Consider the following 27,567-nt stretch of genomic DNA (forward strand, 5'->3'; position numbering starts at 1 on the left):
GTGGCGGCCCCAGCCCTCTGAAATCAACTCCCCCCGGAGATTCGAATTGTCCCTACTCTTCCCGCCTTCCGCAAGATGTTGAATACCTATCTATGTCACCAGGCATGGGGGGAATAACTATCTTGTCCCCCCAGCACCACCTTTTTTCTGACTGTAATATTTGAGAATGGTGTGATTGTGTAGTAATGATCATTTTTTAATATTTATGGGTTTTAAATTGCTTTTAACTTATATTGGATTTGTATTTTGTATATTGTATTACTGTTGTTGTAAGCCGCCCCGAGTCTTCGGAGAGGGGCGGCATACAAATCTAATAAAATAAAATAAATAAATAATAAATGCCAAAAGTGGCACATAGAGTCCTCTCTCGTGGGAATGCATGCTGTCATCACCTGCACTTCCAGGTTCCATTTGTGCATTCACCTTCACTAGCTGCTCCGGTGCACATGTGCACCAGCCAGCTGCTCTCTTTCAGGTTCTATCGCTTGCATATGTGTGCCGGGCCAACTATCTAGTCTTCACACAAAGACTAGCTGACCGGTGCACATGCATGTAACAGAACCCCAAAAAGTACAGATGGCGGCTGCACATGCATGCCGGGCCAGCTGTCCGGTGCCCATGCGCATGATGGAACCCGGAAGAGCAGATGGCCACCATACACATGTACAACAAAGCTGCTCTCTTCTGAGTTCCAATGCTCTGGTGCATGCTCCAGTTTTGGCACTCAGTGCCAAAAAGGTTATCCATCACTGATTTAGGGTAGTGGCTGACAAGCAAAGGGAGGAAAGAGAGTGCTTCAATGGTTTTGCCCAGTTGCCAGTTATAATGTAGATAAGCTACAAGATCTGATTGCAAAAATACAGATAGTTATTATTTTTCTATTGGTCACCCAGATTTTTCCAGCCCTAGTCTTATAATTTAGGATATTTGAAATGCTCAGGTGTATTGCTCCCCATCTCTACAGGGAGAAACCTTTTACAGAAAGTATTTGGAACCTATAAAAGAGCCAAACAACTTTACATAGGCTCAGTGCATTTCAGGCAGCTGTAAATGTAAAACTGTAATGGCATGTGGGAAAAACCTTGGGAGTTGAGGCAAAGATGCTGCCTAGGGAATAACCAGATAATAGACTACATAGCCTTGCAGCTAGATAATGGACAGAGCAAGAGGTTTAGAAGGGACCAATGTCTAATTTCTCAGGCTATAAAAGAAATCATGGGTGAAGTGTACTTTTAGATTCGCAAGATTTTTTTAGTATAGCTGTATAGAATAGAAATACCTCATTTGCTGTGTTTCCTATCAGGTCTACCGGGTAGGACTGACAAAAGTTCTCAATGGTTGGTCACCAAGCTCTCAATGATCATAAATGTTTCATAATTACTTATTTATAACAATTTGCTTCTAGAACAGCAGAATATTTGGCAGCCTGATCAATACGGGGAGATTACGGTATTTCGTACTCATTCCAGCATGTTCAGTGACATAAACAGATTTTCAGTTAGTGCAGTTGCTCTCTGTCTAGGGATGGCCATTATTTTAATATCTGCTGAATTAACTGGTATTCCGGTTTATCTCAATAATCTTGTTTTTAAGCCTGATTCTCATAAACCACTTTATGGGGCAACTGCAGGTTGTTCAGCCATGTTGGGAATAGGATCGTTTTGCATCTTTCTATTCAGTAGCTAGAATCCCCACCACCACCACCTAAAAAAACCTTTAGTACAAACCACCTGTTCTATTGCCTACCATCTTGCGTAATTTAAGTAGTCTTATCTATAGGTCAGTTTACAAAGAACACTACGAAAACCCAACTTTCCCTCCTATTTCTATTCGTTTGTTTGTTTGTTCAATGTATTCCATTTCCAAAAGCTTTTGTGACATCTCCAGAGATTCCCAAGGAGTACCTTAAGAAACCAAGTTAAACAAAATGGGTGATTTCCTCCTGATGCAATCACAAGCTTGAAATGAAAAAAAATATTTTTTTTCCTGGATGGCAGCACAGAAAGACATGCTGTGATCTCATTAATTCCCACTCTGCCTCCCAAGTGATATAATTTGCATTTTAAAAGGAACAGTGTTAAACAGATAATTATTTTTAAATCCTGTGTACGGATACTACATTCATTTTCACTATTCATCTGTACATATTACCTTATGGTGAGAGGACACATCCCTTTTTATTGATTCTGCTTTCATTTTTAAGTACCATTGAAAAACTAATTTCAACAAAAATGTGGAAGCTTTTAAACCTCTGCTTTCATTCTTCAGCTCTTAGCACTTCAGTTCGCTTGGGCAAGGGCTGAATAATGTTCAGGCTGTTTTATAGCAAACAGATCCAGAATAGAATACAGTCATACCTCGTCTTACGAACCTAATTGGTTCCAGGGGGAGGTTCGTAAGACGAAAGGTTCATAAGACGAAACATTGTTTCCCATAGGAAACAATGTAAAGTCAATTAATCCGTGCAACCAAAAAAACCCCCCGCAAAAAAACCGCTGCCGCCCGGCTGTCACCTTTTAAAACAGCTTGGGGGTTTCTCAGCGACCTCCCGAACGCTGAAGCCAAACCCGAACTTCCGGGTTCGGCGTTCGGGAGGCCACCGAGAAGCCCCCAGGCTGTTTTAAAAGGTGACAGCCGGGCGGCGGGGCTTCCCAGCAGTCTCAGAATGCCGAACGCGGAAGTTTGGGTTTGGCGTTCGGCTTTGGGAAGCTGCTGGGAAGCCGCCCGGCTGTTTTAAAAGGTCGCAGCCGGGCTGGGGGGCTTCCCAGCAGCCTCCCGAACCGAACCTGGGGTTCAGAAAAATTTTGCCTCTTCTTACGAACTTTTTTCGAGTTACGAACCAGTGTTCTGGAGGCTGCTGGGAAGCCCCGCCGCCCGGCTGTCACCTTTTAAAACAGCCGGGGGGCTTCCCAGCAGCCTCCCGAACGCCGGTTCGTAACTCGAAAAAAAGTTCGTAAGAAGAGGCAAAATTTTTCTGAACCCCGGGTTCGTATCACGAGTTGTTCGTAAGACGAGGGGTTCGTACCTTGAGGTACCACTGTATATGGAGCTAGTTTCTATGACTGTGACCTCACATCTATCCCATTTCTCAGCCTCTGCACATCGCCTTCTGCTCACACTGATTTAAATCTGAAAGTATGTATGCAATTCTTACAGCTGAAAAGTTTCTTTTGAAAAACATTTATTGACCTGCTTCTACAAAAGTTCAGGTTCTGTTACCCCACATATCAACTGTCCTGGGAATGCTTCCTCTGTGAGTAGACTATCCTGCTGCAACGTTGCGTGGAGTAGGAATGAAACGTACCAATCAAATTCCAAACAAATTTATAGCAACATTGAATAATTTTCACTGGAGAATTTTGGAAAAGATAAAAAGGCCTGAACATTAAGCAATACAGTCAATTAAGACACGATCTTCTACAGCCCATTTTGGCACTGGTCCAGATAGATATTTTGAGAAGGGGTCCACTCAATAGAAAAAAAAGTGGAGAAATAACAAGACTGATTTATTGCATTTTGAAGAAAATAAATATATTCACTGTCATCTAGGAGAGGGAGTTTTGTAAGACCATTATATCTAGAGTTTAATATTTAAGTTTAGCCAGTTGTACACCTAGAATCTTTTTCCAAACATATAATTATTTTATATTAAAGCCCCAAATTTGATGAACATCACTTTAACTAAGCACCAGTGACAAAACAAAAAAGGTAGAGCTCACAAACCTCTTTCAAGTTGTTAAAGGCAGCCAGAATAATGTCATGTCCTCCTCGGACCAAGCAAACAGCAGCCAACAACTCAAGGACAAGAGCTTTAGTTCTGCAATATGGAAGACAATGAGACATAAATTTTACATTTTTCCAAAGAAACTGGGGTCTAAGAATGGAACAGGTAGACTTGGAAGAGAGGCCAACAGGTAGGTAGGTAGGAAGACAGACAGACAGACAGACAGACAGACAGACAGACAGACCAATCATTAGATTTGCATAACACGTTAAGGCAAACACAGCCAAACTACATTACAACTTTGAACTTCTCTGTTGAATGAAGGTGTATTCCATAGAGCTGTATTCCATGTTACCACTAGTATACCAATACAGTATTGTATTATTTGCTCTAATATGAATTCAGATACCGTATTTTTCAGTGTATAAGACGCACCTTTTTACTTCAAAAAAGTGTGCCAAAGCCTGGATGCTGTTGGGTGGCGGTCAGTGGCGGTGGCAGCAGCCTTCCTGTAGTCCGACCGTGGCAGCTTTTCACCCATTTTTGTGGTTGGGGCTGGCCAAACTGCACGAGAAGCCATTATCACCAGACTATGGGAAGGCTGCTGCCACTGCTACTGACCGCCCCCACCGGACTATAAGACTATGCCCCAAGTTTAACGGCATGGGGGGAAACCCGAACTTCTGTCCTCCATCACGTGGGTGCCTCTCTCCCTTGTACATTCATCTTGCTTCCTCCTCTGTAAACCAATTCAGCTCTTCCTCCTCTGTAAATGTTACATTCCAACAAGGGGAGGACAGGAGGCTGCTGCTTTCAGTGCCGCCACTGCTTCTAATGGAGGCTGAGGCAAACGGGCAGCGCTGCGTTCTCGTCAGATCCACTTCACCCTTCCTCCTCAGCCACCCTTTTTTGGATGGAACCGAAATGCGGACGGCTGAGGAGGAAGGATGAAGAGACGAGAATGCAGTGCTGCCCATTTGCCTCGGCCTCCATTAGAAGCAGCAGCAGCGGCAAAAGCAGCAGTCTTTTAAAAATTATTATTATTATTTATTAGATTTGTATGCCGCCCCTCTCCGAAGGCTCTAAAGAGTCTTCCATCCTCCCCATGTTGGAAGGGCGAAGGCTGAGCCGATCCATCCTCTCACTGTTTGTCCCTTGGTGGCATCCTTACATCAAACCTTGCATGGGGAAGTAGTCTGCGGAGAGGAGCCGCAGTGTCACAGCGCCACTCCCTGGGAACCAGGAGTGCAGACCCATGTCCTGCTCCCAATCTCAGGGCGTCGTGAGGGAGGCAGAGGTAGTCAGAACTGGAGACTTTCCCATACACCCACTTCCCCTAGGTCCTTACAGGGATGTGATTGGTTGAGCCACAGGAGAAGCGCCCATCTCTGGGAGAAAGTAGGTCTCTCCTTCAGGGGAGCAGGCGAGAGGGGACTCCTTGCTCGCAACTGGGACATGCACCATGGCCTTGGTGAAGGTTTGAAGACCCCTAAGGTAGGAGTGCAAGAGTCTCCAAACCTGGCATGTTTAAAGCTTGTGACTGAAGGAGGAATTCTGGGAGTTGAAGTCCACAAGTCTTGAAGCTGTCAAGTTTGAAGTTTGTAAAAAGTGTACATGTTTTTAAAAAGTGTACTTGGTTTTTAAAAGTATTCTGCTACACTGGTATTTTATTAAACCATATAATACTACACCATTTGATTCAGAATACTTTTTTCCTTGTTTTCCTCCTCTAAAATTTAGGTGCATCTTATACCCTGGTGCGTCTTGTACACTGAAAAATATGGTAACTGTTATTATTAGTCAGAATACTATGAGATTTAAGTAACTCATGAGTTCTAGTAACTCAATTCATAAAACTAAATGAATGAACACTGAGAATATAAGCCAAGATGCTTGTGGATTTTGTTTGGTTTGTGTTGCAATCATCACTGTGAAGTGACGCAACCTGCTCCATGCCTCTCAAACATCTCTGCCCACTGAAGTTCTTTAGATGTGACATTTCCATTCTCAGCTCAAAATGCATGCCAAAGTGCACCCAGAGTGCACTTTTAAAGAAAATATATTGAAAAGTAATGTAATCTAGAAAACACTAATTTTATATCATATTTTAAAATAAAAGTAGTGTTTAATGCAGAAACGATATATGAATTCATCTCTGAAACTGACCTGGAATGCAATTGGCTAAGACAATCATTCAGACTGAGAAGAACAACCATAAAGGAGGACAGAATTCCTACCTGGGATTCTTATTGTTGAGGCTCAGTGTGATCTCATTTACACAGGCGGAGTGTTTCAACACAAGGCAGAATCCAGACTAAGGGAGAAGTGAGAAATTAGCCCAAATTAGCAGTTGAAGTGAATCTAGATGACTGAAAGTAGAAACACACACAAGCATGGCTCTTTGGCTACACAGAGATTCAAATTGTATATTTTTTTTAGCAAGCTAAGGCCATATGGACATGATTGATTATGGCAAGCCAAACTACTAGTTACCCATTTTCAAGTACAGTAATAGTTATGAACCTAACATTTATTTGCATAGGTAAAGGAAAAGGTTCCCCTCGTACATCTGTGCTAGTCATTCCCAACTCTAGGGGGCAGTTTCATCTCCGTTTCAAAGCCAAAGAAGCAGCACTGTCCAAAGATGTCTCTGTTGTCATGTGGCCCACATGACTAAATGCCGAAGGCGTACGGAACGTTGTTAACTTCCCTCCAAATGTGATCCCTGTTTTTCTACTCGCATTTTTACATGCTTTCAAATTGCTAGGTTGGCAGAAGCTAGGACAAGTAATGGGAGCTCATTCCATTACTCAGCACTTGGGGACTCAAACTATCAAATTGCCAGCCTTTCTGATCAACAAGCTCAGTGCCTTAACCACTGAGCCACCGTGTTCCTTCCTTTGCATAGAGAGCTTTAAAATTATACACAGACTCATATTTTAACCAAATTGTGTGTGATGTCATTTAACAGTAACTTATAAAGGTTTAGAAAGCCATACTACTCCTTAAGACACCCGAGCCACCCCAAACATTGGATTATTATTCAAATATTGGGATTATAGAAACTCACAGCAGTCCACCAAGGGAAACATCTTCCTTAAAAAATAATAGTGCAAAATATCATGTAAAATGGCTTTGTAAGCATACCTACCTACCTACCTACAGGTTGTGCAAATCTGCCTATACTGTAAGGAAAACTCCAGTGTTTAAATTTATAATATGTTTACTTTTAATAATTTTAATATATTACTTTAATTTTTGATTGTCAGCTACCCAGTTTGATGTAAGCTGAGCAACTGCATATTTTAAAAAATAAACAAATTAAATGGTGGTTCATCAAATGTAACATTGGTTTGCAACAAGCATCACTGACCACTTTAAAGGCTATTGAATTCTCCTTTCTCAATTTGTCTACTGTGGCCAACAGCCAAATGCCTGTTATGACTAAAAGCTCCATGCAAACAGGTAATTTCCTAATTACGAATAACAGAGTCCAACAATTTTGGAAAACACAAGATTGCTTCCTTTGTATTTTACACCTCGTGATCTCAGCAAACTGAAAACAATGAAAACCAGAATTCTAGCATTAAAATATTAGGATTTTTGGGAGAATGCTTATAGCCACGTTACTCCTGACACCTGATTTATGGGTCACTTGAGATGACATATTAGAAAACTGTGCAATATTGGACATTGGTTTATTCAAATGGGAATCTTTCCAGCCCTACCTGTAAATACTGGGGATGGGGTTTTTTTGTACAGATTTCCTGTTTTTTTCCCCCCTCCTTAACTCTCCCTGATACCATGAATATATCAAACATCAATTTCGAAATCTAGGCAAATTTCAAAATCGGTCCCCAATGTTATGCATGTGTTTTCCAAGCTGTCTACACACATGCAAACTTTCACTTTTCTTATCCTATTCTTCAATTACCTGATAATTCATAATGGCACGGAGACACATGATGCACAGATGAACATCATCCTTCTGGCTGATGATGCGTGAGTTTCGCAGTGCCTTTTTGCTGTGTGTCGGATTGAGTCTGGGGTAAAAATAAATTTAAAGTGGTGGGGGGGAAGGGGCAAAAACAGCTCAATGACAGTGGATGTCAATCTCATACAACAGTCCAAAAGTATAAAGAATAGCATATGAGAAAAAATTGAAGCTGTAGGAGTCAGTATTAGTAGCAGGTTAGTATTTTAGTTTAGTTAGTTTAGTATTTAGTTTTCCTTTCCTCCTAAGTTTCCAGTACAAATAGAATCCAGGAATAACCTTATCCAATCAGTTGTCCTGCAGCTGTGCTGCATTTTAGTCCCTATAATCTCTAGCTGTGACTGACAGGACATTATAGAAGTTAAAGTCTAACATATCTGGAAGGCAACAAGGTGGGAAATTCTGGCCTCGAGGATATTGTCACCTGTGAAGACTTTCAGTCCAGCTCTTCAAGGGCATTGCTGCTTTCATATGATTAAGCTTGGGAAACAAACTCAAGAATGGAGCTGACAGACTATAGAAAAGCCTTTCACATGGATATAGTTGAAGGGCATTACAGAGGATGGATGGTGGTATCAATTCTTCAGATTCCGAAAAACTGATGGCTTTGGTGTCAGCCTTATGAAAGGTTTCTAGATGTCATGACTGAAGACAAGCTAGATGAATCTTTACATTATTTTTTGTGAAACTTAAGGCTCAACGTTCCCTTTCCACAACCTCTGTACATCTCAGCCAATTCCTTAAGCTTCATGACAGTAGCAACAAAAAAAAAACCTACAGCCAAAACAAACAAACCAAAACCTCTTGGGATGACTATGAATACAATGAAAATCTAAGCATGCAAATATCCCAGATTTTCAAGTGACTGAACTTTTAGGGATGGATTGCCGGAGTGGTGCAGCAGTTAGAGTGCTGTACTGCAGGCCACTGAAGCTGACTGTAGATCTGTAGGTCAGCGGTTCAAATTTCATCACCGGCTCAAGGTTGACTCAGCCTTCCATCCTTCCGAGGTGGGTAAACTGAGGACCCGGATTGTGGGGGCAATAGGCTGGCTCTGTTAAAAAGTGCTATTGCTAACATGTTGTAAGCCGCCCTGAGTCTAAGGAGAAGGGCAACATAAAAATCGAATAAATAAATAAAATAAATTCGGGATATTTAAAACAGCAAACTTCCAGCCCTTAAGGCACCCAATTGGAGTGCCTGTGCATGAACACAAAAGTGAAATAAGGATGAGTGTGCCCTTGCCAAGCCCCTTCTACACCCTCTGGCTGCATTTGCTGGGGAGAGGGATCTCATGAAGGCTCACCGGGGTGAGTAAGAGTTGACAGGTGGCCTGGGCTTACAGTCCTGCTCGGTGCCAGGGGCGCTGAAGGAGGGGATGCTGGGGTGGACTTGTTGAAAGAATGTTTGGATCTGCTGGTTCAAATGGCAACACCTGAAGGAGGTGGAAGAATACAACCCTGCAGGACAGGAGGGAAAAATAGGATGCTTCAGGTGGACGCCTCCCTGTCCCTCCACCTCCCAAAGCATGGGGGGAAAGTGACAGCTTTTGGAATTACAGGGAGAGGGGGCATTTTACTGTTACTTGGAAAGCAATCTTGATATCCCTTTAGCAATTTTTTGGTAAATCCAGCAAATGAGCCCACTATTGATGAGCCAGGGTGGCGCAGCAGGTAAAGTGCTATACTGCAGGCCACTGAAGCTGACTTGTAGATCTGAAGGTCAGCGGTTCAAATCTCATCACCGGCTCAAGGTTGACTCAGCCTTCCATCCTTCTGAGGATTGTGGGGGCAATAGGCTGGCTCTGTTAAACAGTGCTTTTGCTAACATGTTGTAAGCCGCCCTGAGTCTAAGGAGAAGGGTGGCATAAAAATCGAATAAATAAATAAATAAATAACCTATTTTTTCAAAGCAGACCTTTCTCTATAGTGTGGGAAGGAATGTTTTCTTCTGTAAATTGGGTAGCCCTGTATATCCCAAGTTTGGGGGGTGGGAGGAAATTTGCTGGCAGGACTAGGAATCCCCCTGGGGTCAGTTAACTCAGTTGTTCTTCAAAGTCAACACCATCCTATTCAGGATCAGGATCTTATGTAATAAAAAGGCTGATCATTTAAAGCATTTAGGCCATTGAATTGCAACGCCCAGCCCCTCCAATCTTGTATTGTTTTTCACTTCACTTCTGAAATGTAAGTAGAGATAAAGGCTTGTAATGCTGCAAAGGAAACCACATAAATAAAGCATGGAAGGGGTCTTTGGTGCACTCCTATGAGATGCCAGGCCACCTTAATGCTCATTGTATGATTTTGCCTCTCAAAAATGAAAGCGAAAGAGAAAAGGCATATATGTTTTTTCACACACCTTGATCCAATGGATCACAGTGTTGAATCTCTCCAGAACTGATTACCCCAAATTACACATGTACTATATCCCATCAACTATTTTCCCTATCCAGGAAGTCAATGTCTGGTTACCTACCATGAGGCATTTCCCCAATGGAAGCATGCAAAAGAAGTGTGGGGTTAGAATAAGGAGAAATAAAATAAGTTAGGATAGAGATGAGAGAAAGAAGAGAAAAGGAGAAACTGATTTTGCAAGTTTGTTGGAAAGTTAGCAGTTAACATGAACAATTTTGTCATTTAAAGCACTACTTTTGAGGTGATCAAAGACACGGAAAATTTAGAATCTATGAGTTACTTAATATAGTAACCACAGCATGCAAAAAAAAATACTTTAAAACTTTTTAATTATAACTTGTCTTTTTTCTAGACATTATTTTCTGAGGGAAAAAACAGTGCATGTTGTGTTCTTTGCATTGCCAGAGAAGTAGACTTTTAATTTCAAAACTAGAAATTGAAAAATGAGTAATCTCTTTAAAAATTTGTTTTTAAATATTAAGAAATCTGGTGGGATCAGAGCTGTCAGTTTGAGTACTAAGATGGTCTACAGAAGTAAAAAAAAACACACACCAGAAAAAGGTCTGTGTGGAGCATTTCTTCATACTGCTCCCTAGTGAGCTCCTTTTAAGAAGCAATTAATCTCATCATTCCATTTAAACTCAGAGATACCTTAAATCCAAAATATTTCTGATCATTTTAGATAAAGGTTCTGAGAATCACCTATACACTTAATCAGCCTGCCAACCTCTGTCATCCAATTCTTTCATTTGGCATCATTCTGGCATGATCTAAAACGTAAGAATTGATGTCTTATGCTAACTGAAATGGCCTGTGATTTCCATAAGTGCTTATATTATAGTAAATGATACTTTATAGCAAAGGATTTTCACACGTGCCAAACTCCAAGACAGGGGTCCCCAATCCCTTGTCCATGGATAGGCACCAGTCCACAACACGCCAGAAACCAGGCTGCACAAACAAGTGAAACTCCGTACCTGAGATGCAGGCAATACACAAAACCACACCATCTCTGGTCTATGGAAAAACATCTTCATGGTGCCCAAAAGGTTGTGAGCCGTTGCCTAAGATTTAATTTGCTGGCTTTTGCACAGTTTTTGTGTTTTATTTTTCACAGCAGTTTGTTGTGCAGGGAGAATATAAAATGGGACTGTCTCGCTTGCTGTCCCATGTGCTTCATCTCAGTCGTGGGAAAGTTGTTTAAGAAAACCTACCCGAATTTCATTTGGTTACCTGACAGTCAAGTGCCTCGCTTTGATAGAACCCTGTGTGGGAGAGCAGTTGTTTCTGCTGAGGTCCTCTACAGATCTGTCCAAGGCCTTTCCCTTGTCCGACCCAGGACTCCCATTGTCAGTGCTGTCCATATCATACCTGGAGCCACACGGACAAACAATAATGTGCGTCAACAGGTGGATGGTGGGGTGGGGTTTATTGAGGCTCTGGCAGTGAAATAGAAGGAGAAATGAGAAGTGTTTTTCAGGGAATGACCGTTGTATACATTTCAATAAATTTTCCTCCCTGTAAAGATTCACAACTCAATGCTGAAATAAACATGGCTTAGGCTCCAAGTTTTGTTTTGTCAGCCTCAGAGCTGGGCCGCTATCCAAGGTGCTGAGCAAAACTGTCTCCATGTCTTTTACTGTGTAGTCTTTCCAGCTCAATTTCATTGAGGGCCACATTAGGGTTGTGTTTAATCTCGGAGGGTTGGGTGAGTATGGCCAGGGTGGCTGTGTCCAGCTTCATGTATTCATGTTGGGGCACCTGTGATGGCCTGTGGTGCCTCTGCTAGAGAAAACAGTCTCCTAAGCTTTTTGGCTGGGATGGCCTCCCGCAACCCTCTGTCAGTGAACACGAAGCTCGGAAGGGCCATGTGAGGCTCCCAGGCCTTGAGTTTGACACTCCTGCTTTACATGGAAGTTGGCTTCCACATAAATACAAATCTATATGTACATTACTCCAGATTAGTAGTATTAGCATCTTATTTTTATAAGTAAAATACTAATTCTTTTGTTGCTTTACTTTGTTTCGTTATAATTAATATTTTAAATCAATGAAATATTGTCCTCAAGAAGTCATTGAACTACAGGTAGTCCTTGAGTTACAACTGCTCATATAACAACAGTTCAACATTATGAGTTTTGTAAAAAGAGACTAAAGACCTGTCCTCACCCTTTCAACCATTGTATCACACATTCACATACCATGCTGTTGTGTGATCAGAATTTAATAATAATAATAATAATAATAATAATAATAATAATAATAATAATATATTAGACTTGTATGCTGCCCCTCTCCGAAGACTCGGAGAATCGGGGCAGCTCACAACAACAATAAAACAATTCAAGACAAATCTAATAATTTAAAAACATTTTAAAAACCCTGTTATTAAAGAAGACATACGCACAAACATACTGTACATGAATTGTATAGGCCCAGGGAAGATTTCTCAATTCCCCCATGCCTGACGGCAGAGGTGGGTTTTAAGGAGTTTACGAAAGGCAAGGAGAGTGGGGGCAGTTCTAATCTCAGGGGGAGCTGGTTCCAGAGGATCAGGGCCACCACAAAGAAGGCTCTTCCCCTGGGTCCTGCCAGCCGACAGGACCCAGAGAAGGCCAACTCTGTGAGACCTAACCGGCCGCTGGGATTCATGTGACAGAAGGCGGTCTTGCAGATATTCTGGTCCGGTGCCACAAAGGGCTTTATAGGTCATAACCAACACTTTGAATTGTGACCGGAAACTGATCAGCAACCAATGAAGACTGCGGAGTGTTGGTGTAACATGGGCATACCTGGGGAAGCCCATGATTACTCTCGCAGCTGCATTCTGCACGATCTGAAGTTTCCAATTACTCTTCAAAGGTAGCCCCATGTAGAGCCTATTACAGTAGTCGAGCCTCGAGGTGATGAGGGCATGAGTGACTATGAGCAGTGACTCCCGGTCCAAGTAGGGCTGCAACTGGTGCACCAGGCGAATCTGGGCAAATGCCCCCCTTGCCACAGCTGAAAGATGTTTCTCTAATGTGAGCTGTGGATCGAGGAGGACGCTCAAGTTGTGGACCGTCTCTGAGGGGGTCAATGTTTCTCCCCCCAGGGTGATGGACGGACAGATGGAATTGTCTCTGGAAGGCAAAACCCACAGCCACTCCGTCTTATCAGGGTTGAGTTTGAGTCTGTTGACACCCATCCAGACCCCAACAGCCTCCAGACACCGGCATATCACTTCCACTGCTTTGTTGACAGGACATGGGGTGGAGTTATTGGGTACAGTAATTCTCCTCCTCTTCGTAGTTGGTCTTACTGTTGGGGGGGTCAGGCCCCTCCTTTGTGGGGGGTTTCAAGGGTCGGTTCTCTCCTCCCTGCTTTTTAATATATTTACATGAAACCACTGGGTGAGATCATCTGATGACATGGGGTGAGTTACCAACAGTATGCTGACAACACTCAGCTATACATTTCCACTCCATGTCAATTCAGCGAAGCAATGGAGGTGATGTGCCAGTGCCTGGAGGCTGTTAGGGTCTGGATGAGTGTTAACAGGCTCAAACTCAATCCCAACAAGACGGAGTGGCTGTGGGTTTTGTCTCCTAGGGACAATTCCATCTGTCTTTCCATCACCCTGGGGGGAAGACTTTTGACCCCCTCAGAGAGGCTCTGCAACTTGGGAGTCCTCCTTGACCCACAGCTGAGACCAGAACAATATCTCTCAGCTGTGGCGAGAGTGATGTTTATACACATCCACCTAGTGCACCAGTTGCGGTCTATCTAGAGAGGGAGTTTCTTCTCACAGTCACTCATGCCCTCATCACCTCGCAGCTCGATTACTGCAATGCTCTCTACATGGGGATACCTTTAAAGAACGTTTGGAGACTGCAGCTAGTCCAAAATGCAGCTGTGAGAGCAGGGCTTTGATAATCATTCAGAGGGTCATGAAGAGGAATTTCTTGAAGGTGTAAATGAACAAAATCACTCGGATCCTTTCTCAGTTTGAATCCAAAATTGGAGCATGTCCATTGGAAATGCCTGGGAAATGGACTTGCCAGATTATCTGGAATGGTTTGATCTTATTGTATCCGAGGAAGTGGACGGGGTCTTTGGCGCTATTAAAACAACTACTCTTTAATTATATCCTTATTCTACTTGCTTGGTGAAAACATCCAGGATGTTGATCTGCAAATGGGTCCAAACAGGATTAACGTATGGATTAACCATGGATTATCCCAACGCCTTGGTATGGCACCTTCTCAAGAAACTATCATTGAACCCAAGTTCTTTGGACAACTTTCATCTAGTTTTCCACCTTCCCTTCCTAGGGAAGATGATGGAAAAAGTGATTGCTCTGCAAGTCTAAAGTGTCCTGGATTAAATGGTTTATCTGGATCCTTTTCAGTCAGATTTCAAGTTGAGTTATGAGATGGAAATGGCATTGGTCACATTTGTGGATGATCTCAGGTGAGAGCAGCATGGGATTTGGTCATTCTGCAGGTTTCAATACCATCAACCACAGTATCCAACCATGAGCTTTGGGGCTGATTGGTACTGTATTAGCTCCTTCCTCCAAGACCAGTCCCAATAGATTTTAATAGGGAGCAAGAGGTACTTGGTACTTCCTTCACTCCTTTTTAACAATTAAATGGAACCACTGGGTAAAATCATCTGACCCGATGGGATGAGATATCATTGGTATATGCATCTCCATGATACGCAGTTTTACATACTCCATCCAAATGATGCTGTGGCCATCTTTTCTCAGTGCCTGGAGGCTCTAAGAATCTGGATGGGGGACAACAGGCTTGAGCTTAACTCAGGCAAGACGGAATAGCTGTGGGTGCAAGAGACTTCAGAATTTAATTGTTTATCATCGTTAACTCTGGATAGGATTTATTTATTTATTTATTAGATTTGTATGCCACCCCTCTCCGCAGACTCGGAGACCCAGACCAGGGGTAGGCAAAATTGGCTCTTCTAGGACATGTGGACTTCAACTCCCAGGATTCCTGAGCTAGCATGACTGGCTTAGGAATTCTGGGAGTTGAAGTCCACAAGTCAACTTTGCCTACCCCTGCCTCAGACAGATCCAGTGGGAAATTTAGGACTCCTCCTGTATTCATGGCGCCTGCACAAAGAGGCCCTCATGCCATGCCCCAGGAGCACCCTTACCTGGATTGTGAGGCATTAAGCATGGTTATTCATGCCCTAATCATCCCTCAGAAGGATTACTTCAACAGATTCTACATGGGGCTGTCTCAGAAGAGTATTTGGAAGCTGCAGCTGGTACAGAATGCAGTGGTGCACACAGTCCTGGGAATGCCTGGTCTGCACATATAATACCACTACTTTGTGATTGATTACCAGTTTGCTTCTGGGTCCAAGGTGTCGGTTGTTCCCTCTAAAGCTCTACGTGGCTTGGTTACCAGGGCACCTGAAGAGCCATCTTTCCCTGATGGGACAAGCTTGGGTCAGAGGATCCTGCTAAGGATTCTTTCCACTAAGGAACTCCAGCAAGCAGGTTTTTTCAACTGTGGCCCCATGCTTGAGAACTGCTCCCACCCTTTTGGCTTTGCTGGTTGGCTTGGGGCTATCAAGAGTAAGAAGACTTCCTCCCCCATCCTGCCCATCTTTTAGTTCTGGTTTTAATATACCTTCTATAATTTTAATCTGTGTAGTTTTAATGTTTTAATTATTTTTTCTATTCTTTTATAACTTGTAAGCTGCCCAGAGTCATCTTATAGGGAAATGGGTGGCATACAAATTTAATAAATAATACTTGTTGGTGAGGAAATTAACTGGTTGTAAGCTTTTGTTAGACTGACAGTCATTGTCAGAGAAGCAACAACTCATATTTATTTATTTATTTATTTATTGGATTTGTATGCCGCCCCTCTCCGTAGACTCGGGGCGGCTAACAACAATGATAAAAAACAACATGTAACAATCCAATTAATAAAACAACTAAAAACCCTTATTATAAACCAGACATACACACAAACATACCATGCATAACTTGTAATGGCCTAAGGGGAAGGAATATCTTAACTCCCCCATGCCTGGTGGCATTGGTGAGTCTTGAGTAGTTTACGAAAGACAGGGAGGGTGGGGGCAGTTCTAATCTCCAGGGGGAGTTGGTTCCAGAGGGCCGGGGCTGCCACAGAGAAGGCTCTTCCCCTGGGGCCCGCCAAACGACATATCCCTATGGCTGAAATCCTTTCATGTTACTGAGGAATTACTCCCCAGTAAAGTTGTATGTGATTAAAATATATTTAATAGAAAAGGGTATTGTTCAACAAAATATTATGTTTCCTTTGAAATAATTTACAGAGGGCTCATTTTAGTAAGACTAATGCTAGTCTATTAGCAGGATCTCACAGTTCCTTTTTCTCATTGGCTTCCTTAATATTAAAAAAAAATAGCTTTTCAGAACAGATGCCTTGCAGAAGTCTCCTGAAATTAAGTAGAAGTTTGTAAAATCAGGCAAAAAATTACAAATTTGCCACCTCTAGTTTCCTGTACCAGGAAGTAGGAGGGGGGAACTCTTGTGGCTCCTATATGACTAATCCATCCTCAGTTGGGAGCACAATTTCAGCAAAAACAGCAAATGCTCTTGTTAGTGTAACATTACATTTCTCTTGCTGATTCATTTGACACAGTTGGGACTGATATTAACCTACATTATAAATATTTTTCCAATTGTTGCTATGCAATTCCAAAGTTAAAACTAGAAGAAATCTACGTGATAGGAAATCTTGCTTTCCTGTCTCAAATGTGATTTGAGCCCAAACAGTTATTATCACTTTTCTTGTTATCAAAAAGTTTACATGCTATTTTGTTTGAGGTTTAATGTATTATAATTGTTTTGGGTCAACTGATTCATTGGAAAGTTAATTCCTGACCTAGGTTAGGTATCCTTGAGTTATTTCACAGAGATGAGCAAAAGTTTAATGAATATATAATATTGGATAGGTTTCATTAGGTAGAACTTTCTTCTAAAAAATAATCAGTTCATGTATAAGTATACAGTGATCCCTCGATTATCGCGAGGGTTCCGTTCCAAGACCCCTCGCGATAATCGATTTTTCGCGATGTAGGGTTGCGGAAGTAAAAACACCATCTGCGCATGCACGCCCTTTTTTTTCATGGCCGCGCATGTGCAGATGGTGGAGGTGGGGAGTGACGAAAGTGTGGAAGCCGACAGATTGCAGCACCCGCTCGCCCGCCGCTCGCCGCTCGCCCGCCCTTCGCCCGGCCACCCGCCCTTCGCTCGCTGCTCGCCCGGCCACCCGGGTTCAGGGGGGTGCTGGGAAGCCCCCCAGGCCGGCTGCGACCTTTTAAAACAGCCGCGCCGCTTCCCAGCTGACTCCCGAAGCCAAACGCGGAAGTGGTTTTTTTTTAATTAATATTTTTTTAAAAATCGCGGTATAGCGTTTCGCGAAGATCGAGATCGCGAAACTCGAGGGATCACTGTATACAAATAAAATGTAATGCATGTCCAATTCTCAAAAGTGCATGAAAATTATTTCTGTGGGGTAAAGGAGCCCCTAGACTATTTCCTCATTAAACAGGATAGCAGGCTTTTCCTGAACATAATCTCAACATTCCTTTAGTAATGTTTCAAGCAGTTTATAATTAAATAAGTAATTTAACTAATTTAATTCTCTCTAGACAATATCAAATCTACCTAGAGAGTGACGTTATTGAGATAAAGCAGATATTTGTTTTCTTATATCATTAGTTGCCCAAATTTGAGTTCCCTGCATAATTGGATCAAGCAACTTCCAATTTTAAAGCTATGTTTATGACAGACATTTCATCACAATTCCGCTTTGTTCCTTATTATTGCTTTTAGTTAACAACAGTGAACTTACGTGAGAGAGCATTGGGCAAAAGCGAGATAATCCACCAACACTTCAAGACCATTATTCTCTTCATTTATGAAGTCCTGGACCCAACTGTGGAGAGGAGAAAACACACATTAATTTACTCTCGCTTGAATGAAAGGTGGGAAAGGTAGCACATTTGCTTTCAGCCTAGAACTTCTACAGGGCACTTGCTTCCAACAGAAGAGGATACATGAAGTTCAGGGCCAAACTAGGGAGTCCCTGTTACTCTTTGAACTTGTTTATTTTCTTGCAAATGTTTTGGCTAGACAACATTTTCAGGGCTAATAACTTGATACAGGCACTATTTTGTTCTTGATACTTCCTTGATTAGGCTGTTGCTTACTGTTTGGTTGTTTCTCTAAGTTGCTGGCTCCTCGGTTAGGATATTTACTACTTCTTCCTTACTACCTCAATTCAATCCCATTTCAATTCAACTCAATCCAATTTCATTCCTGAACACAAATTCAATCTCAAAAGTAAATTAATCAATGCAAGAAGTATAATCAACAAGTTGTCTGAATTCTTCCTCCTACTTGACACCAACATATTTGACATAATCTTTGTTTGTGAAACATGGCTGAATACATCCTATCCTGACTCCATCATCACACCAAGTAACTACCTTGTTTTCCGGTCTGACTGTGAATCCCGCAGAGGAGTTGGTGTAGCTATATTCTATAAAAATTCACTCAATCTAAAAAACATCCAAGTTGCACATGATCTTATCCTTCCTGAAACCTTAATATGTGATCTTTCCCTCAATACTACACTTCGCTTCCTACTTTGCTACAGAGCTCCAAATTACGACATTACTCATGCAACAAAATTAACCTCCCTACTAACATGGGCAACCTCCTGCCCCTATCCCATTATCTTCCTTGGTGACCTCAACCTACCACACATCAACTGGACCCTAAACGAATGCTCCACAGAACCTATACATACTGCCCTTTACAAAGCTGTCACCAGCTTGGGACTTGAACAATTAGTATCAAACAATACCAGACTCAACAGCTGTCTTGACCTCATATTCTGTAATAGCAAAAGCGCTATCTATGGACTGCATATAAAAGAACCCTTCTGCAACAGCGATCATAGTATGATTAACTTCAACCTCAATCTACACCATCCTAATACTCACCTGAATAACGTGACACCTAAGTACAATTTTAGGAAAGCCAACTATGAACTCATTTGTTTGTTTGTTTGTTTATTTATTTACAGTATTTGATTTTTATGCCGCCCTTCTCTTTAGACTCAGGGCGGCTTACAACATCTTAGCAATAGCACTTTTTAACAGAGCTAGGCTATTGCCCCCACAATCCGGGTCCCCATTGATGCCAATCTCTCAATTCTTAACTGGCAATCTTTGTTCTCTAACTGCAACACCATTGATGATCTCTACAACATGCTCTTATTCCAAATTAAAAGACTTATTGGACTACATGTACCACTCACTTCATCCAGAGGTAAAAGAAAAAATAACTTACCTGTCTCGATAAAGAAACTACAAACCAAAAAAATATCTCTCTGGTGTAAAAGCAAAAAAGGCCAAGTAGCCATCTTCAAAAGCCACTACAAAAGCATATGCCAACAAATAAAAGCAGAATGTCTCAACTATCACAGCAAACAAGAGGAAAACCTCCTTCGCACCAAATCTAACCCAGCCTTCTACAACTTCGTCAACAACAAACTCAATGACTCTAGACCTATTCCACCTCTCGTAGGACCCAACAACAAAGAATACCACGATGATCCATCCAAAGCTAACCTCTTCAACTCTTTCTTTGGCTCTGTCTTTGTTAACAGTAATGGCTTATCCCCCATCTTTGCAAATCACACCTCAAACTCTCTCAACAGCCTAACCCAAATCGACTTCATTGTAGACCATGTTGAAAAAGCAATCCGTGACCTCAAACCTTCCCTATCAGTCGGACCAGACGGTATTTGTGCATACTTCCTAAAAAAAACTTTCTTATGCTATAGCTGAACCTCTAAGCATTATCTTCCAAAAATCCTTCAGGACCAGCAGTAACTCCCCAAGCTATGGTCAAAAGCAGTATTAATCCCCATCTTCAAAAAAGGAGACCCTTCTCTCGTTGACAACTACAGACCAATATCACTACGCTGCATCTCATGTATCAGGAGAGACTGGACAAATTGAATATGTGCAGCCTGGATGACAGAAGGGGAAAATGGGGACATGACTAAAGCCTTTAAATATATAAGTTTTCTTTTTCTGTCATCAGTTTTCAGTATTTCTATGTTTTTAAGTTCAGGAGACATCCACTTGGCCTTTAAAATCATAATATGGCTTATTTCAGCCGAACGTATTACACAGTTACAACAGTTTTGACATTAACACGGTCAAAGGTTTATTCAATACTCTATGAAGTTTTGAATCCATATGTCTTCAAATAATTTGTTACCTGCAATGTGGGAAATCAGTTATTTATAGAGAACTTTCCCATAAAAGCATGAACCAAAAGAAAGAGAGAAAGAAATAGAAGGAAAGAATGACACACTTCCTCATCTCATTCTTGGGCAAGATTTCTCATCATGCTGGGAGGTAAACAAGGTATAGATTGAGATCATGATACACAACATCAACAACATTTCTTCATCCTACAAGGAAAAGCTATTCGTAATGTCATCTCCACAAAGTCTGAGGCTTAAATAAACACATACAACTAATGTTTCAGAAATGGCACAAAGCACAACTGTACATTTTCATTTTAAACATCTGGGAGAATATTCTCAGTTATGGTTCATTCCCAGACTAATAAAAGTTCTGGAGACAGCTGTATTAAGACACCTTAGCCAACACCACCATAACATCAAAGGCATTGGACTTGTTTTTCAATTTGATATTTTTGCAGCAGAAGCAGAGAATAGAGTTGTTGGTGATGAGAGACCAGCTTGTATGGAAACGATCCTTTCAAAATCTTGTTCTCAACCCATTTAGACAATAACCAGTCCAATAATGAGGCCCAGAAAAAGCAGCACAATAATGCAAGAACAGAATCAGTGAACCAAGATTCAAATATGCTAAGATATAATTGCAATTTACATCACGGTCACTCCCAGCAGAGCTGCGAGGGGGTGGAGTCCCAGGGAGGGAGAGCTGCCCCACTTCCCCATTGCCGGCTCAGCTGGCCCAGAGATTTCCCACCCACCTGCTGGGCTGCCTTCCAACTGACAACTGGCTCCCTTCCGGCTCAGCCACTCCTCTCTATGGTGGTGGTTAACCCTCACCACCTTGTGCCGATGGAGCCACCTGGCTAGGCCAGGAAGGGTGTCAAGGAGTGTTCGGCCACGGGCTACTATAGGGACCTAACAGGACTCTGCGCCCAATCTGCAGCTGCCGGGCAGAAGGGGCACAGGAGCGGGCTGCTGAAGGTGCAACAGCGCTTCTGGCCATCTAAGACATGGAACGGCGGTCGGGAGCAGTGGCCAAAACCCCTGTGCCCCACGTGACGCCAATCCCACTGGAATTGGGCACAATGCCAAGCAAGCTGCTGCCTGCCAAGCTTGTATCCCTGGCTCCCATCTGCCACATGGGCTCAAAGTCATAGTGTCGCATTCCTCCAGAGCAGCCATGGGCGCAGAGCGGCAGTGGCCGTTCTCTGACGGGTGCTGAGTGGAGGGAGCCCAATGGAGCATGGGCCATTGGAGGACGAAGGCAGGAAGATGAAGGGGAAGCGGCAGGGTGGTCCCACCCGTGGATGGTGGCACAGGGAGGGCATGGCCGCAGTGAGAACAAGCAGAGCGGAAGTGTTACTGGGCACTGAGCCCCTTCGCAGCTGCATTCAGGCGGCCTTTACTGGGAAGCCTGCCGCGCAGAAGCCCACCATGTCTGGGCTCGATACTCAGCAGTGGCATCTCTATGGACAGCCTAGCAGTGGGTTCAAGGTCCACGCTGTTGCAGAACGAGTGTGCCACTTGCTGAAGAACTGAACAAGGATGCTAACAATGGCAAACCAGAAGTTCATTTTTCCGAACTTCCAGTTTGTCCATTGGGCGATTTTTTTTTTGCCTCCAGGGCTTCAGGGAAGTTTCCCTGAAGTGTCCAGAGGGCAAAATGGCCTTTCCCAAGGTGAAAAATCAGCTGGCCAGGGTGCATATGCATGCTGGAGCTGAAACTTGGCATGTCCATCTCCAGCCTTCCAATATGGCTCCGTGTGCCACCTTTGGCACGTGTGCCACAGATTTGCCATCAGAGTCCTAGATGGTATCACTTTAGATTAAATATGGAGGAATCAGATATTTTGTAATCTCCTGTACAAGGGATTACACCCACGGCATCGAGAAACAAGATATCTTTCCTTGATATTCTAGATTTGAAGTTGCATAGAACATCAGAAATATTGGCATAATTTTATCTTGTAATCAGCCTTTTAATTACCTGCCTGGGAAGAACTAAATTGCCTTCAAGCTTTTGTTTTTTTTTAATTCAGAAGCAAACTTGAAACATTTCACCCTTTTAAACTGGCAATGTTCTACAAGAAAAATCTAATTTAAGGACATATGAACAAATAAACTATTAAAACTATGGTAGATAGAAACTTGTATTGAGTTATTTGCAAGTATTCCTAACTTCTCTTTATAAATATCTAATTCAGCACTAAGAAATATGACCAATGAACTGAGGATAAGATTTTGGAAATCATCTTCCAAATTTACGTTATCCATTTCAGCAATATTTTCAAGGATGAACTGAAATTTACATTCACGTAAATTACTAAAATTCTGGAACAATCACTCAGGCAAGCAATGTCCATTCCCAGAAAATCAAGTACTGGGAAGGATGAATTCAATGATATGGCATGCCTTTTCTCCTGCCTATTCCCATCCTACTCTCAGATCACCCTCATTTTCCATGGTGCTTGGTATTAATACTTTCTTCCATAAAAAGTATTTATTTATACCAATGTTTTCAAATTTAATAATTTTAAGATGAGTTCCTTAGCCAATACGGGGAAATAAAATCCATTCAGTTGCCAATTTTGAAAAACGAACACTAAGACTAAAATATGTTTCAGTGTCTGAAATGCCAAAGTGATGGAACTTGGGATTTTGCACCCATGTCTATCTCCACCCAAAAATTCTTACAATGTTTTTATAATCCAAATATTTGTATTATGCAGTTTCTTTTTGGGATGTGGTTTTAAATTAGTAGTAGCTAACTAATAAAATTAAGTATGATGCTATTCATACAATTAGCTTTTGTGTGGATAGCTTCTTGAAATGCAGAAGCAGAGTGGTACCTGACTGTGATAGATGGAAGTCATTAATAGCTTGTCTACCATTAAGATCTTACTTCTCATCCTGGATTTCATCCTCTACCACCACCAATGAGCTTTCCACACAGAAAGTGGGAGCTATTTTTCCACAGTGCAGACACAAGGGGGATCTAAACTGAGATGGTGTTTTAAATGATAGCTTGCCATTCCAATGAAATGTGTGTAAGTATATACCCTATTTTTCGAGTATAAGATGCATCTGAGTATAAGACGCACCTTAGTTTGGGGGGTGGAAACCAGGGAAAAGAATCTGCTCACCAGATATTCACTTGACCTTGGTCTGACCTTAGTCTGGTCAGCTTCAGCAAATTATTTTATCCCCTGGTTAGGGGCTTTAAAAAAAACCTTATTCAGAGAGAGTAACAATGAAAGAGCTTGCAAGCGGGTAAGAGCTGGGAACATTCTTAGCACCTGGTTAGGGCTGGAAAGAAACATTTGGAGCAAGTTAGAGCAATAAAAAAACCTTGCAAAGACTTAGGGCTTGGAAAACATTCCTAGCCCCTGGTTAGGGCTGGAAAAAAAGCTTCAGAGTATAAGACGCACCTGAATTTTTAGCCTCTTTTAGGGAAGAAAAAGGTGCATCTTATACTCCAAAAATACAGTATATGTGCCTCATCCCATTTTATACAGATATCTGTACATGGCTAAGGACCAAAGTATTTATGGGACTGTCTCCTGCCATGTACCTCCCAGAGATCATTAAGATCTCACAGGGTGGCCTTCTCCGGGTCCTGTCAAGTAAGCAATGCAGGTTGGCGAGGGCCTTCTCTGTCTCTGCCCTGGCTGTATGGAACCAACTCCCCCGCAATCCCGCTATCCGTACTGCTCCCAACCTACTGGCCTTCCGAAAGGCTATGAAGACCTGGCTTTGACAGCAGGCCTGGGGGGCTGTGAATATTACATCTGTCACAGCCGAATTGTGTATGAGTGGTATGCATGTGTGTTGATTGGACTGCTTGCTTTGTAGGTTTTACATGGGGTTTTTACTGTTTAATGTTTAATATTTGATTTCTTTTTATTATTGTACTGTAGTTTTTATATTGCTATAAGCTACCCTCAGTCTCATTGGGATTGGATGGCATAGAACTCAAACAAACAAACTAATAAACAGATAAATAAATTCTAATTATATAGAGTATTTTGTTTATTAGTCTTTTCTTATCTGGCCCAAAGTAGAACAAATTACTATGCATCACTTTGGAATTAAAGGGGAGAAGGTGCTCAGTGCAGTCATGTAGCACCTGGTTAATGTACTGTAGGTAATGTACAACAAATTACAAATATGACGCAAGTGGTGGTGATGGAGGAGGAAGAGGAGGAGGAGAAGGAGAAAGATTCTTTATTGGCAAAGTATGATTGCACATCCAAGGAATTTGTCTCTTGTGCATAAAGTCTCAGTGCACATACTGTGAATTCCACTATGTCATGAGAAAATTATTTGGTACCATTTCCGCTGGGCTGCATTGCCTCTCCTGGTACCCAGGTCCTATATCTCATTCTAATGTGCAATTTGTTTTGTCTTTTACACTGTCTTGGGCTTGACAGTATCTTTGATCACAAAATGCTGACAAAACTTGGGCTTGTTGGCTTCCTTTTTATCTCTTCACTGCTTGGCAGGCAGTTGGTCCAGAGAGATAAATGCTTTCTCATTCAAGCTGTTAATTAGTCTGCATACATCACTGTCCTTAATGGTGTTGGTTGTTGCCTCCAACATGCTGGGGTCACCTTCTCTACAGAGGGCCAAGGCCTTTGCTGCAAGAGGGAAAGAGTGGGGTGGAATTCTTAGCTTAGCTCCTGGCAAAAGAAATTAGTCAGTTAACCAGATTAACCTCCATTGAAGCTGATGTTCATTTTAACAATTAAAATGTAACATCACCCAGACAATCCTTAACACATTTTTCATTCCTCTGGTGCTTCAGCAGAAGGCAAACAAATGACAAATGAATTTATTCTGTTCTCCTTTGCTTTGGCTCCTTCTCTTCACAGTCATTGGTTTATTCATTCCCAAAATAAGACACTAAAGGAGGAATAAGTTGGTATAAAATTACTAGTTAAAGCATTGGAAAAGAAAACGTAAGATTGAACTATAAGACAAGGAGCTGCAGTCAATGAATTCAGTTTAGCTTCCCTCTTAAGTCCCCTGTTTGGCCCTGATTCAGAAGATCCTACTGATACTACATAAGATGTTTACCTTCTTCCCATTCAATAAAGTCACAAACAAAAAAATCACCAATCTATCCAACTTTAAGCCAGACCGATAGTTTTAGCACACACACCTTTCCTAATTATGCCTAATTGTTCATTCCAAACACAGTTAAAGAATCCTTAGACATTCTGATCTACTTCAAGGCTGAGAAAGAAAGGATCAAGCCTGGATTTATCTCCTTTCAAGGGCCACTTTTTTAACTTCAGAGGCACTTTGCAGGTCAAAACAAATTGTACGAAATAGTTCTCACAAAAGTCATAGATAAGAATTTAATGAGCTTGAAGTTCAATGCATACGAAGTCAACAGCAACAATAGAGACATTATCTATCATAAATTATACCAAGCCACAGTTCTTTGGTTAAGCCACAAATAACATTAAATCCCTAGGGATGGGCTCACAAACTGCATTGTAAACTCACATTATGTAATATGGGCATTCCGGCAGTGTTATAATCAGTTCAGCATTTCAGATATACTACAAAGGGAACTTTATTTATTTATTCATTCTTTAGATTGATATGCTCCTCCGCCCTGGAGGATCTCGGTGGCTAACAGCCAGAAACTTAATTTTAAAAAGTCTTCAATAAAAATGATACCCCCACCCTCCTCGTTAAAAATTTCAACAGCATCATAAAGGATAAAAAATAGATCTGTAAAACAAATGCTGGATATGTATAACCAGATATGCCCTATCTGGACCGGAACTCACTGCTCACAGTCACTCATGCCCTCATCACCTCGAAATTTGACTACTGTAATGCTCTCTACATGGGGCTACTTTTGAAAAGTGTTTGGAAACTTCAGATCGTGCAGAATGCAGCTGTGAGAGCAATCATGGGCTTCCCCAGGTATGCCCATGTTACACCAACACTCCACAGTCTGCATTGGTTGCCGATTAATTTCCGGTCACAATTCAAAGTGTTGGTTATGACCTATAAAGCCCTTCATGGCCTCGGACCAGAATATCTCCAGGACTGCCTTCTACCGCATGAATCCCAGCGACCGATTAGGTCCCACAGAGTTGGCCTTCTCTGGGTCCCGTCGACTAAACAATGTTGTCTGGCGGGTCCCAGGGGAAGAGCCTTCTCTGTGGTGGCTCTGACTCTCTGGAACCAGCTCCTTCTGGAGATTAGAACTGCCCCCACCCTCCTTGCCTTCTGTAAACTCCTTAAAACTCACCTCTGCCGTCAGGCATGAGGAAATTGAGGCATTCCCCCCCCCCCTCTGCCCCGGGCCTATACAATTTATGTATGGTATGTCTGTGTATATGTCTGGTTTAATAATGTGGTTTTAAAATGTTTTTTTAAATCTGTTAGATTTGTCATGAATTGTTTTATTGTATGCTGTGAGCCGCTCCGAATCTACGGAGAGGGGCTGCATACAAATAAAATAAAATAAAATAAAATAAAATAAAATCAGTCAGTCAGTCAGTCAGTCAGTCAGTCAGAAAGAAAGAAAGAAAGAAAGAAAGAAAGAAAGAAAGAAAGAAAGAAAGAAAGAAAGTAAGTAAGTAAGTAAGTAAGTAAGTAAGTAAGTAAGTAAGTAAGTAAGTAAGTAAGTAAGTAAGCAAGCAAGCAAGCAAGCAAGCAAGCAAGCAAGTAAGTAAATAACCAAGTTTTCCAGTTATTCAGATAGCCTTATTCAAACTATTCTTAATATGAGGATTGGGCCATTTACCAGTACTTATTAATAAATATATTACTCAATTACTTATATTGAAGTTTCCAAACACAAAACCTAACTAAGAATTAAGAGCTTGCCAGAATTTCAGGGCTGGGAAGAGAACTATAAAAAAAAATCTGGAGACAGTGATGATAGCTGCAGTCGCTTCAGAGCAAAAGCATATAAAACTGAGCTTTAAAGTTAATCCTAACAGAAAATAGAAAAATAATCATTTTGTTTTACTTTAAAAAAAAGTATTTGGTGTCTAGAATCACTTGGTGAGATGGGCGTCTATACAAAAATGAACAACTTTAAAAATTACTGGTCTTGTATCATTTAAAGCTGTGTAAACCCTGGGGATACCCTCTTGATTAATCAATTTGCAT

General features: G+C 41.8%; 1 protein-coding gene across 6 annotated transcripts in view; it reads right to left on the minus strand.

Annotated features, from left to right (window-relative positions):
• FMNL1 (formin like 1) overlaps nt 1-27,567 on the minus strand; it is a 122,213-nt gene that overhangs the window by 24,248 nt on the left and 70,398 nt on the right. For 4 of the 6 annotated variants that reach the window (XM_070766949.1, XM_070766951.1, XM_070766948.1 and 1 more), the window contains exons 5-9: nt 17,995-18,078; nt 11,366-11,503; nt 7,659-7,767; nt 5,962-6,038; nt 3,724-3,817 (exon numbers count right to left, since the gene is read on the minus strand). In XM_070766949.1, the coding sequence (XP_070623050.1) occupies nt 3,724-3,817; nt 5,962-6,038; nt 7,659-7,767; nt 11,366-11,503; nt 17,995-18,078 (502 nt within the window). The remainder of the gene's footprint in view (nt 1-3,723; nt 3,818-5,961; nt 6,039-7,658; nt 7,768-11,365; nt 11,504-17,994; nt 18,079-27,567) is intronic. The other 2 variants (XM_070766952.1, XM_070766953.1) reach the window with 1 other exon arrangement.

The sequence above is a fragment of the Erythrolamprus reginae genome, chromosome Z (genome assembly GCF_031021105.1).
Source record: "Erythrolamprus reginae isolate rEryReg1 chromosome Z, rEryReg1.hap1, whole genome shotgun sequence".
Lineage (NCBI taxonomy): Eukaryota > Metazoa > Chordata > Lepidosauria > Squamata > Dipsadidae > Erythrolamprus > Erythrolamprus reginae.